At 40.4% G+C, this 14,107-nt stretch overlaps 1 protein-coding gene across 1 annotated transcript in view; it reads left to right on the top strand.

The window, feature by feature from the left end:
* The window catches only part of PGM2L1 (phosphoglucomutase 2 like 1), a 79,773-nt gene that overhangs the window by 47,988 nt on the left and 17,678 nt on the right, over positions 1-14,107 (top strand). The window contains exons 4-9 of the mRNA XM_077833449.1: positions 4,229-4,313; positions 6,264-6,347; positions 9,612-9,805; positions 10,423-10,612; positions 10,792-10,889; positions 11,605-11,785. Of these exons, the coding sequence (XP_077689575.1) occupies positions 4,229-4,313; positions 6,264-6,347; positions 9,612-9,805; positions 10,423-10,612; positions 10,792-10,889; positions 11,605-11,785 (832 nt within the window). The remainder of the gene's footprint in view (positions 1-4,228; positions 4,314-6,263; positions 6,348-9,611; positions 9,806-10,422; positions 10,613-10,791; positions 10,890-11,604; positions 11,786-14,107) is intronic.

Below are 14,107 nucleotides of genomic sequence, written 5' to 3'. Positions count from 1 at the left end.
TGCTTGATGCTGCTGATTTAGCTCAGCCAGGCTGGTATACTACTTTAAAAAAATCTCTTTTAGTATCCTTGCCCGTTTCTTGGGTGTGCCCCCCCCCCCCCTTGGGTGATATATGGTTTGAAATGCAGAGAAAGCATTCCTGTAACTTCATTAATTCTCACTTGATCATATTACTGCAACTCTTGCTTTACAGTATGTTACAGTACACTTACTATTACACTATCATGTGATTAAAAAATTAAATTCCACTTCACTGTTAAAAAAGTGAACAAAGTGAACATGATATGGATCCTTAATTTTCATAGCCTGCTTGTTCACTTACAATGACCACCCCCTACCCCATCACTTTTAATGATCAAAGTGCAAATAATTTTCTGGTTATAAATACCTGTGAAGTTGTAGTTTCAGAGATAAGAAACTGTCAATGAAATTGAACTAAAGTTCCCCCTAGCCCTAATGAAAAGATTATTTTAAAATAAGTTGCCTGTCTGTCTGGCAGTAAAGCTAATGACCTGTGTGAATTTCAACTTATCAAGAAAACCCTTAACTAGAGCCACATTCTCTGTACTCGCCAAGGGACTGATCTTCTGCTCCACCACAGAACCTGATACCATACTAATGTGGAGAACTAGAAGAATTCTTTCACAACAAAGACTATACCACCCACAACTACCACGTTTCCGCCAATTAGTCATAAGAAAAAAGAAACATCTGGCTGGACTCCTCACAGAGAACGAAACAACACACTGGATCATTATGTTGATTGCTTCAGGAAAAAAAAAATGACTCTGAAATCATTAACATCACATCCACCACAATCTCGCCACTGCCGAGAGGACAGGTACACAGTCCATGAAATCCAACCACAAGATAGTGATCAAACCAGTAGATAAGAGGTGCTGTCGTAGTTCTCAACCTCAATGACTACATCAACAAGGCCAACCAACAACTCTGACATCACCTGCCATAAAGAAATCAAAGAAGATTGCACACTACAATTCACCCAGAAGTTTAAGGATATCATCAAATCCTTCCTTCTCAAAACAACTTCAAGAGAAACTCTACAACCTCACCCTTCGTGAACCCTGCCCCCTCCAGGGACCTATTACATGCTTCCCAAGATACACAAATAAGACGGATCTGCCTGGGTTTCCTTATCTAGCTACAATGCTCCTACTGAAGGAATATCAGGACTCTCAGAAAACATCCTCAAACAGTTCACCACACAAAGGGCCGGTTTTCTCCAGGACATGACGACTTCCACCAGAAGCTCCATAACATTAACAGCCTCCTTCAGAACACTGTCCTTGTCACCATGGATGTCACCTCCATATCCATCAGCATCTGTCACCCTGACTGCATTTCTGCCTGCCTCAAATATCTACAAGACTAATGAACAACTCTGTTATCCACCTCAAACACATTGCCAAACTTATCCATTTCATCCTCACTTATAATCATTTTACATTCAACAGACACTTTGCCCAAATCATGGGTGCTGGGATGGTTCCCAAATATGCCAGCCACTTAATGGGTCACCTTAAGGAAGAATTTATGGACAAATGCACCATGAGATATATACTTGATGTGTTCATCCTCTGGACAGATGATCTAAATTTCCTCCATAACTTCACCAACCATCTGTCAAACTCTCTACAACACTCCTAAAGCACTGTCAACTTCCTGGACACCATGGTCAACTTCAGCAATGGAACCCTACAGACACTATATACAAGAAACCTATGGATCACCACACTTACCTTCACAGATCTAATAACCATCCACCCACACCAAGAAATGTTCTCTACAGCCAGGTAGTTAAGTACCCCAGAATATGCTCCAAGGAGAAAGTCCAAGCCACGCCCTTAAACCACCTTCTCCAAACAAGGTATGACACTTTGTACCTCAAAGTATCACCCTGGAATCCCCATATTCACCACTGTGATATTATTATGGTATGTTTTATACAAAGTATACTTTGTGAGCTATCATTTTGTAAGTCTTGATCTGCTGAACAATAATAACTATTGGGTTTTATGTATTATCATTGTGAATTTATGAAGTATTACTGTATAGGTTACTGACATATGTTGTGACGTTGGGAACACACACAGCCAGCCTTTGTTGTAACTAAGGAGAAGCCATCAATAGCCAGATGGCATTAATGGCTCATCAACACACAATCCAGTATCCAAAGACTTCTCAGAGAAGACATGTATGCCATGGGGGTGGACTAACCCATGTCACAGCAAAGATCATTCCACCAAGCTGGAAGAAAGTATAAAAGAGAGACAGTGACATCATCACTTGGCCTCTCTCTCTCTCCCCTCCCCCTCCCCAGCTCAACACCTAGAAGAACGTCTGAAGGACAAAGACTTTGAACTGGGGAAATTTGGCTCCAGGCTGGAAGGTAGTCCCAGCCTGGGTATTGAGGAACTGTAACCTGCTTATACCATCTGTCAGGGTGAGAAAAGCTGTTTGCCTCAACACTTGCTTAGACTAAAAGTTGAGGGTTTAGGAAGCATGTTTATTTTTTATTTTCTTGAGGTAACTATTTCTGATCTTTATGTCTACCGCTTATAATCACTTAAAAATCTATCTTTCTGTAGTTAGCAAATTTATTTTAATGTTTTATTCTTACCAGTGAGTTTGTCTAAAGTGCTTAGGAAATCTCCTCAGGTTACAAAGGTGCATGTCCACTTCCCTATGAAGAAGTGGCTAACTAATTGCAAGACAGTATGGTTCTGGAGTGTAGGACTGGAGCTGGGAGGAATTGGCTGGCACCTCTCTATTGGTTCATTAGTGGCTGTGAGATCATTCATGTATCCCTGTAGTTGGGTGTGTCCCTGCCTGTGGATGTCTCTGTAAGTGCAGTGCCTTTCAGAAGTTTGTAGCTTGACATCAGCATCACAATGTGAGGGGCATCCCGGCTTGGTGGGTTTGGAGGACATCAGTGGTCCTGCAGTCCAGGTTGCGCCCGGGGACACTGTCACACAAGGACACTCCACAGAGAAGTAGATAGCATCATAGAAAGGCCACCCAAATAGTCTATGGGAACTTACTTGGATATGGGAAAAACCCTCAGACCACATCCCTCTGTCTGAGTTGTCACCTACCACCTCACACAGGAACACATCCAGGTGTCGTCAAAAAGTTGCAGCCCATACTTGATGATGACCACATCGTGAAAGAAATCTTTCTCAAACCACCTTTTGTGTCCTTCAATCAACTCCCCCCAACCTTGCTAAGCTCATCAGAAGCAAGCTCTCCACAGACCGAGACATGTCATCTCAGTGGCATTAGACACTGACAGAACAGATGCAAAACCTGTAGACAGATCTCCATCCCTACAACAATCAATTCTGCGCTGCCGCCACCCTCTTCCCCCTCCCAACACACCTTTCAAGATCCATGAGTCCTTCACAACATGGTATATCTCATCCAGTGCACTAAATGCCCCAATAGCAACTATGTGCGTGAAACCAGACAAGTACTTTTTCAAATGAACTCACACTGAAAAATGTTAAGACAAAAACACCATATCACCTGTGGGTGAACAACTGTCACAAAATGAACACTCTATATCTGACCTATCAGTCCTCATCCTCAAAGTAAACCTTCACAACGCCTTCAAAATTTAAGCCTGGGAGCTTAAATTCATAACTTTGCTAGACAAGAATAATCATGGACTGAATAAAGGCACTGGATGAATGGTTTATTACTACAATGTGTAACCTACTAACCCTCTTTTGTCTTTTTTTTTTTTTTGAGGTGTTAACTGCCCACTTCACCCTAACTCTTTTATGTGAAACAATCTGTTCTACCTTGTGTTTAGCTGTGACAGTACCTTTTCCAGACCTGAAGAAGAGCTCTGTATAAGCTCAAAAGCTGGTCTCTTTCACCAACAGAAGTTGGTCCAATAAAAGATATATTACTCCACCTGCCTTGTCTCTCTAGCAGCTCCTTACACACTCACTGTCATTCAAGCTTTTTAAGAACAGGTTAGACAAAGCACCTCTCAGGGTTGGCTAGATATACTTGGTCCTGCCCCAGTGCAGGGGGCTGGACTAGATGACCTTTCACGGTCCCTTCCAGCCCTACATTTCTGTGATTCTATAATAAGAACATCTTGAGAGAAGGCAGAAAAAGAACTTGTTCTTTGGATCGGGGCTTTTAGAGCAGTATTGCGGATAATAGGATTCACTGAATGTTTTTTCTTGTTCAATAGACTTGCAAAGCTTACTGCAGCAGTCCTGCTTGCGAAAGGCGTACCTGTGTACTTGTTTTCAAAATACGTTCCTACGCCCTTTGTGGTAAGTCTTTTACACTTCATTCTATTACAGCTAATGTTTTTAGCATTTCATCAAGGCTGTCATCTTAATTTTAGCTAAATATTTTTCTTGTCAGAAGGCCAGAACGTAAATGGAAGAATAGTCTAGAGGTGGAACATTTGACTCCTTAGGAAGACTTAAGAAATCATAGGGCTGAATTCGGTTTTGTTACGCTAGTATTAAATCCATAGTAACTCCATTGATTTAAGCATAGTAACTGTAGTGAGAAATGTATCACTTAGCAAAATTTGGCCCATAATTCAAGATGGAAAACCGATCCCTTGTAATTTTATTGTTCAAATTATTAAACACGTAAGTAGTTCTGTTGAGTTCAGTGGATCTACTTGTGTTTGAGCATTCGCAGGATTGGGACCTGTAGACTCTTCCCAGGGGTAGGTAGAGGAAATGAAGGATTGTTCTCTGTAGTGTATTTTTAATTTTAAACTTCTAAATATCTCCAGCACTGGGGCTTCCACTTGGATCAGCATTTGCAATATGCCAGTTGTTTTAGTGAGTTGGCCCCAGTTGTGGGTATGACTGGTACTATGGGAAGAAATAATCTCATTAGGTTTCTCAGTTTCCTGAATTTTGCTAGTGTGTTTTTTATGAACTCCATTCCTAGTATATTGAAATTAGGTTGCTTGTGGTTGCTACCACCTGTGTATCTATAACCTTGGTATTCTCAATTTATTCAGTGGTTCTCAAGCTTTTTTTTTTCCGTGGACCACTTGAAAATTGCTGAGGGTCTCAGCGGACCACTTAGTGATCTTTCCAAATGTTGTTTGTACCATTAGCTAACTATTATAAAGCGCTTTGGATAAAAGTGCTATTAAAAAAAACTTAATAATTAACGTTTTTTGTTCTACAAATAAATGCACACAACTCATATTTTAAAATCAGTAGTCTTACCTTTCTAATGTTATGGATATGCCCTCTCTCCCCCTCTGTGGCACCCCCAAGCTGGGGCTGGGAAGGAGGGGGGGAGGGTCTCTCCCCAATCACAGCAGCCCCTGAGCTGGAGCTGGAGAGGAGGGCGTCTCTCCCTGGCAGCCACAGCCCTGGAGCTGCGGAAAGTTGCCTCTTTCTCTGGCTGCTGCAGCCCTGCATGTCCCAAATTCCACCCACCCCCTCTTCTCACACCACTACCCCCTCCCACCTATCACCTATTCCCCCAAGACCACCACCTCACCTTACATGTGCATCTTCTCCAGGGTGGAGGCATCTAATTAGTGGAGCCACACAGGCGTGGCTCCACTAATTAGGTGGGTGGCCCTTCACTCTCTCATGTGCAGCCACCCAGGTGGGTACCTTGGAGGAAACTATCCGCGGACTACCTGAATGGAGCTCGTGGACTACTGGTGTTCCGCGGACCACAGTTTAAGAACCTCTGAATTCATTCCTCCATATTGAAGAACAAAATTACTATTGATCCATGATGGATGGCTTCTCTGCCTTCTGGATTGTGATTTTTATTTCTATAACTTTTAAAATCTATTTTTAGCTGTATTTATTAGCTTACCAAGTGTTTTGGTGAAATCCTTCATGGATACGAATGATTTTTGACTTCTTGATAGTTGCGCCAGTCTTTTCTGTCCTCCTCTAATATGTGTAATCTAAAGTGGAGGCTTTTCTTCACCATAAGACATTAAAAAGTTGTGTGCCTTGGAGTACCTGCGGGAGATTATCTGTTTTGGAAGTTTATTATGGGAATGTTAATTTAGCAGAGTAACTCTGATCATGCTTTCTCTCACACAACCCATCGCTTATCACAAGAGACACAGTGTGCTGGTTGTCCAACTGTTCAAATGATATCTTTGAAATCAGCCTGTGAAATTTTAAGAACCTATAATACTTACCCCTTAACTGACTTTATACCTTTATGTATTTATGTCAGCTCAGAAATAGTGAACTTAAATTGCTTTTGTCTTTCAGCCCTATGCTGTTCAGCAACTCAAAGCTGCAGCTGGTGTGATGATCACAGCATCACATAACCGTAAGGAGGACAATGGATACAAGGTAAGCCCTGTGCTCTTATTTTTGCAAATTTGTGACAGAAGTTGATTTACCAAGTATACAGTGTATGTCACCTAGATCAAGGGATCTCCCAACACATTTTTTGATGGCCTCAGAGTGTGGCCAACTCTTGCTGGTGGCCATGCTGACAATTTTTCCTAAAATACTTAATTAACTTTAGAAAAAACAAATAAATATGCACATATCCAAATTATTGTAATTTATTCATGTAGGGTTTTTTCAGACTCAGTAGTAAAAATAATTTACAGTTGTCTCTGTTCTTTATTGGATCTAAACAAAATAGAAACACATAGAAAGTGCTTTGGATGTTCTTGTCTTTTTGTTGTTGTTTCTTTTGCTTTTTAGGTTGTGCTTTTTTTAATTCTAAAACTTGCTAGCTGGTAAGTCTTCTGCTGTGAAAAGTGATCTTTGTATGTTTAATATCACTTTTCACAGCAGACTTACTCAGCCCCAGCAAGCCCTGGGACAAATTAAGCCCTGGATAGGGAGGGAGGCAGCGGGGCCCAGGAACGATGATGGGCGTGGTGAGCCTGGGGCCAGAGCCTGGAACCAGAGCCTGCCAGCGCGTGGAGAGAGCCTGGAGCCCCTGGACGAAGCCTGCCTCCCCTACCCCCAGGAAAGTGTGGAATTCACCAGCTGCCTGCACCTCCAGCATTTGTGTCTATGGAGGGGGGCAGGGCCCAACCCGCTGCTGGTGGCCCTGGGACTGGGGCCACTGCTCTGTGCCACACTCAGCCCAGGAGGCTGTGGCCGCAAGAAAAGGCCCTGGTGGCTGCATCTGAGAAACACTGAGATGGTACAGCAACTGGCACTTCGTAAACGTCTAATATATGAGACTTCTTCTGGAGTTTTCCTGTCTATACCCATTAGAAGGAAAAATAGTTTCACATAATTGCTCTATTTTATTGGCTTCTGAATTATACCCCCAGTTTTCTGAGAACAGAAGCAAGGAAGTTTCCACTTCAAGTCCACTATAGGTCTTGAATACAGATGAGGGGAAAGTTTGCAACTCTGTTCCTCTGCCATTCATTACAGATAGATGACGCAAGCATCTGAAGTAAAGTACTTTCCCTCCCCAAGCTGATAGTCTGAAAATGAGGTTAGAACTGAGCCCAACCTTTCTAGAGAATTTTGTCTAGAACGTAGTCTAAAAAAAGATCAGTACTGGGAGGACTTACTTAAAATACGTTGTATACTGGAGTTACGTTTGAGATTCTGTTCTGTTTAATTGGTGGCTCCATTTGTCACTTCCATCTTTGATTAATTTGGAGCACTGTATTCAGCCACAATATTACATATTGCTCAAACAATGCATGCTGTATTTCCTCTTTTTGTAATTCTTTGTGGAAGCCTGTCCAGCGTGTCAGGGTTTGAACTTGACTGTACATTTAAAAATATGCATTTAACCTTTGAAAACTTAATACACAAGATAATGAGCAGGGGTTACATGGAGCAATTCAAAATAGGAGTTGAAGTCAACATTTGGGGTGTTGGCCTCAGTGCTGCTGTCCATATGAAGTACTTGATTTGCCTATTTTCCAAAAGAAGTAGACCTGCATTGTATTTATCATCACCCAGGCTCCTTATCCTTGGGTTTCCCAGTTGCTTTGTTTTTTAAGCTCCCACTGCATTCACATGTGTGGTACAAAGAGCAGCTACTTGTGTCAGTATTTTTTGAGGATTTGACTTGGTTGGATGACAGTGTGACCCTTCAACTGGATTCAGTTATGGAACAAAGCATCACATCTTGGACGTTGCTTGTCTATCTTGATCTCATTCATTTCTAATCTAAAAATGTGGCCCTGGGTGGGAGTGGTGCTTTTTTAAAGGAAGTAGGATTTTATAAAAGTGGTGGTTGATTTTCTTCATATAGGACTTTGAGGTTAATATTTTAAATGGGGCTGTCGATTAATCGCAGTTAACTCACGTGATTAACTCAAAAATTAATCACAATTAAAAAAAATGAATTACGATTAATCACAGTTTTAATCGCACTGTTAAACAATAGAATACCAATTGAAATTTATTAAATATTTTATGTTTTTCTACATTTTCATATATATTGTATTCTGTATTGTAACTGAAATCCAAGTGTATATTATTTTTGATTACAAACATTTGCTCTGTAAAAATGATAAACAAAAGAAATTTTCAATTCACCTCTTACAAGTACTGTAGTGCAATCTCCTTGTCTTGAAAGAGCAGCGTACAAATATAGATTTTTTTTGTTACATAACTGTACTCAAAAACAAAACAGTGTAAAACTTCAGAGCCTACAAGTCCACTCAGTCCTACTTCTTGTTCAGCCAATTGCTAAGACCAACAAGCTTGTTTACATTTACAGGATATAATGCTCTTATTTACAATGTCAGCAGAAAGTGAGTATAGGCATTTGTATGGCTCTTTTGTAGTCAGCACTGCAAGGTATGTACGTGCCAGATATGCTAAACACTCGCATGCCCCTTCATGCTTTGGCCACCATTCCAGAGGACGTGATTTTATGCTGATGACGCTCGTTAAAAAAATAATGCGTTAATTAAATTTGTGATTAAACTCCTTTGGAGAGAATTACATGTCCACTGCTCTGTTTTACTCACATTCTGCCATATATTTCATGTTAGAGCAGCCTTGGATGATGACCCAGCACATGTTAATTTTAAGAACACTTTCACTGCAGATTTCACTTAAGAGCAACACTCCCAAGCGGAAACTACAGAACCCAAATCACCAAAAAAAGAAAATCAACCTTCTTGTTTGTCTGAGCAATTGGCTGAAGAAGAAGTAGGACTGAGTGGACTTTCAGGCTCTAAAATTTTACAAAGTTTTATTTTTGAATGCAGGGGTTTCTGTACATAATTTACATTTGTAAATTCAACTTACACGGTAAAGAGATGCACGGTAAAGAGATGCACTACAGTACTTTTATTAGGGTTTAACAGCGTGATTAATCGTGCGATTAATCACGGTTAAGTTTTTTAATAGCTTGACAGCCCTAATTTTAAAACATAGGTACCTGATTTTAGGCATCCGTAGTCTGATTTCAATTGGGGGCCTGGGTGTTCAAGAACTCTGAAATCAGGTCACCTAATTATGAATTTACGTATCTAAAATTAGATACTTGAAACCTTTGGCCTGAGTGATCCCAAAAAAGTTCTGGAGAACTAAACCAGTCTGATACTGTGCTTTGCTACAAGTTTCTTGCCCATGTAACACACAGTTCTAAGTGTCAGTTTTTTTTTATGCCAGGTTTATTGGGAAAATGGAGCTCAGATCACATCTCCTCATGACAAAGAGATCCTGAAATGTATAGAAGAATGTGTTGAACCATGGAATGGTTCCTGGAATGAGAATCTAGTAGACACCAGTCCTCTTACACGAGATCCTCTGGAGGAAATTTCTAAAAGCTATATGGAAGATCTAAAAAAGATCTGCTATCACAGGTGGTGTATGAGAAGAATATAACAACTCCCACACTCTAATGCAGGGTTCACTTCAGAAACTTGTCAAAGTGTAATGGTTTCTGACCAGCAATGACAAATGTAGGTCAAACTTTAAAAAATAAGGGTTGGAAAAGTACTATATGCAATCAACTTGGAGCGTGGGTAAGGGATGGACTAAATTAAGGGGATTTTGTACGTCTTTTGTGGTATATTTTTGTGCCCCATATGTAGGTGATTTCATTACCTTAAACTAGGTGATTTAGCCCTTGCCTTCTGCTTTTGCCATGCACAGCAGGCTGATCACTCTTTCTGATAGAGCATGAGTCTCATGCAGAGGGAAGTAAGTGTCTCATTTTTAGGGACTTTCAACCAGCCAAGCAGCAGAGATCCCAGTTTCCAGAGTGAGGAAGAATTGAGCCAGCAATCTTTATTGAATGCCTACAGTTGAAACTTTCCTTTTTCACATTTTTTTTGAAGACACATTAGACATCTGGAGAAAGAGCAACTTTATCGTAAACTTCAGTCATGTTGTCTTGGCATTTCACTATGGTTCATGATGTCACAGCATTTTGTGAAATAACCTATAATGTTAATTGAAGTCTGCTTTTCTTTTTCAGGGAACTGAACACAAAGACCAACTTGAAGTTCATTCATACATCTTTCCATGGCGTTGGACATGACTATGTCCAGCTGGCTTTTAAAGCATTTGGCTTTAAGCCTCCCATTCCAGTACCTGAACAAAAAGATCCAGATCCAGATTTTTCTACCGTTAAATGTCCAAATCCTGAAGAAGGAGAATCTGTGCTGGTATTTAGTTTTTTAGTTCAGTCACTTTGTTTTTCAGTTGGGTTTCCACTTGTTTTGAAATGGTAATGCAATAAAGTCAGAGACCTGGGTGTGTGTGTGAATTTCAGCAGAGTTAATACACTTGAGGACCACAAGTGAATTTGACTATTTGCATATAATGGCTAAATCGCCTTTTTCAGGAGTTGTCTCTGAGGCTTGCGGAGAAAGAAAGCGCCAGAGTGGTTGTGGCCACTGATCCTGATGCAGACAGATTGGCGGTGGCAGAACTACAAGAGAAGTAAGAAATGGGACCTTTCTTTTTAACCTTGCCTTTGAGAGAAAAGGGGAAGGGGAACTAACTACTCCATCCTCTGATGTTGATTGTCACTTAGATTTCCCAGTTTATTCCATCATCCCTAACAACGTGACGTTTGATCATATTGAGATTTATTTTTAGTCTTCATTTTTTCTTACATTTTTATCTTAATGATGCATTTTAAGCAAGATTAGTTAAAACGTTTCACTAAAGATCTGTTACGAAGAGTGATTGTAAGCATAGCGCCTTTGATGACCATATACTTTTACTAGCTTTTGACTCCTGTATACCGCGCTGAATTCTCAACAGAACTGTTAACTTTGTTCCAACAGCAGGGCCAAATCCTGGGCCACCCCTTCGCTTGTGGAACCCAGTTGAAGACAAAGGGGTTGCACAGGTGTAATTGAGGGTGGAGTGTGAATTGCTGATAGGTTCTTTCTGGTTCATTTATCTTGCTTGAAGGGTTGGTAACAGGGAGACCACACTTGTAAACAGAAAATTTGGTCTGGAAACATTGAGACAAGGTAACAGAACCCTGTTAGTGTGCTGTTCGTGGCGCTACTTTTCAAGGTAGAATGACATTCAATTGTTCACTGTTCCAGTGGTTGCAGAATATGTTGTACAGTCTTTGACTCTTAATGCATGCTTCTGAGAAACTTGAAGGAACTGTTTGATGTTGTTTCCATCCTGTTTGCAGTGGTCGTTGGAAGGTGTTTACCGGCAACGAGCTGGCAGCTTTGTTTGGGTGGTGGATGTTCAGGAGCTGGAAGGTGAACCATTCCAAAGAAGCTGATGTGAAGAACATTTACATGTTAGCAACCACAGTCTCCTCTAAAATTCTGAAGGCGATTGCACTTCAAGAAGGGTTTCACTTTGAAGTAAGGGTGGCTTGTGTGTCTTATAATCCCCAGGTGTTATATTCAGGAAGAATATAATAGCCATTGCTATCATAACTGATTGCCACAGGTTTTTGTGGTTGCCTCATTACCTACACCTCCAAAAAGTCCAGACACAAATTACTCTTTTGCTGCTGTTGACTGAGGATTTTTACTCAGTGTTTCTTTTGGCACTGCCAGTTTACCCATTAGGTCTCATTTGTCTACCTTGAAGATTAGCATATGTATTACTTGCTAATCCATGTTGCAGAGTATGCAGACTGTAATCTCTGTCTGTGAAGAGCTGGGAGGTGGTCTTGTGAGGCAGTGTGATGCCCCCCCACCCCTAAAGAATTGGAAGGTTAATTTTAGGTCCAGTATCCTCAAATGGGACTAATAACTCAAAACTTTGCCTTGAGGAGGGGAATCCCTTTTGATTGGGGGGGAGAGGGGGAGGGAGAGGGAGAGGGAGGAAGGAGAGAAGCTATGCGATTTCCAGAGTGCATAATGCAGAAACTGTTGCTCTCTTAGATCTATGACATGAAAGCTACTCAGTGGGGTTTAAATTGACTTGAACAGTACTTGTATTTTAATTTGGCACGTGAGGTTTTTGAACTAGATTTTAGTTAAAAATTGTCATAACTTGATCAGAATTCTTCTACACTGTAAATACCTTTTACTTTGTGCCCTTCGAGTTCTAAATAAAAAAATGTGGGGGTGCTGTGAAGGGAACAACTTTTCTTGTTGATCCTACACCAACAATGGATCTTGCTCAGTTTCCTAGAGCTCTGTGAATATCCGCAGCTGAGACAAGAACATAAAAAACATGTTTGACATAATATACTAAATAAGATTCAAGTCTTGTTTAATATAGTTGTCAGTTGAGACCAGATGAGAACTCTGGGAGGTTTTTTCTATCTATTTTGCCAAACAATGAAGAGCTAAAAAATGTATAAAATGACTGTACTATTGTGCTATTAATCAACTTAAGTGTTGTTGCCCTCTAGTGAAAATTCTGGTGTCTGTTACTAAATACTGAATTTTTGAGTTAGAAAATATTGATTATAGAAATATATATGACCAGCCTTTATAATTTCTTTCGAGAGTTCAAAAATACTAATCTGGTTTGAAATTTCTATCCTTAAATATCAGTCATGATACAGAATTTCCCCTTTTTGTAGGTAGAGAGTAATATTTCTCTCACTCAGGACTGCTACTATATCATTACCACTTGTCCTTCTGTTAATCTTGTACTTCTGTCAGATCTCTTAAAAGGAGATTTTAGCTTTCTGCTGTGCATATTTGCCAGCTCCTGTTCCATCGGGCTCCTCATAAGAGCTAAATCTTTTTTTGGGAGGCTATAACAAGTATTTATTTTTGTGTTGCTTACGTATGCAGTAGTGAATGCTATTCTGAAACACTGTGCCTTAGATTCATAGTCTAAACTGAGTGTGTTGGCCTCTTTGTTTGCTGGCTTTAAACAGATTTTGCTGCGTTTAAGCATGGTTAATTGACAAAACAGCTTGGAATGGGGTCTCTTATTGATCTTACTCTTGGCTTTAGAAAGGAGCATAAACTCTGGCAAGTCAAGTGTAAAAGTATAATAAAGCTGGCCAAGAGAGAATTTGAAGAGCAACTAGCTAAGGATAAAAACTAGCAGCAAAAACTTTAAGTACATCAGAAGCAGGAATCTTGCCAGTCAGTGGGGCCATTGGATGATGGAGGTGCTAAAGGAGAGCACTCAAAGAAAACAAGGCTGTTACGGAGAAGCTAAATGAATTCTTTGCATCTGCATTTAAAGCCAAAGATATGAGAGGGATTCCCACACCTCAGCCATTCTTTTTAGGTGACAAATTTGAGGACCTGTTCCAGATTGAGGGGTCAGTAGAGTGGGTTTTGGAACAAATTGATAAATTAAACAATCATCAGGACCAGATGGCTTACCCAAGAGTTCTGAAGGAACTCAGATATGAAATTGCAGAACTACTAACTGGTATGTAACCTATTGCTTAAATCAGCCTATGTACCAGATGCTGAGGGGTTAGCTAACGTAACACTGAATTTAAAAAAAGCTCCAGAGGTGATTCTGGCAATTACAGGCCAATAAGCCTAAATTCAGTACCAGGCAAATTGGTTGAAACTATAGTAAAGAACAAAATTATCTGACACACAGGTGAACACAATATGTTGGAAGAGTCAGTGCAGCTTTTGTAAAGGGAAATCCTGCCTCACCAGTCTATTAGGATTCTTTGAAGGGGTCAACAAACATGGACAAGGGTGATCGAGTGGATATAGTGTATTGGACTTCCAGAAAGCGTTTGACAG

This window comes from Eretmochelys imbricata, chromosome 1 (assembly GCF_965152235.1).
Source record: "Eretmochelys imbricata isolate rEreImb1 chromosome 1, rEreImb1.hap1, whole genome shotgun sequence".
Taxonomy (NCBI): Eukaryota; Metazoa; Chordata; order Testudines; family Cheloniidae; genus Eretmochelys; species Eretmochelys imbricata.
Note: the sequence above shows the minus strand (reverse complement) of the source record. Positions and strands in the feature narration are given on the sequence as shown.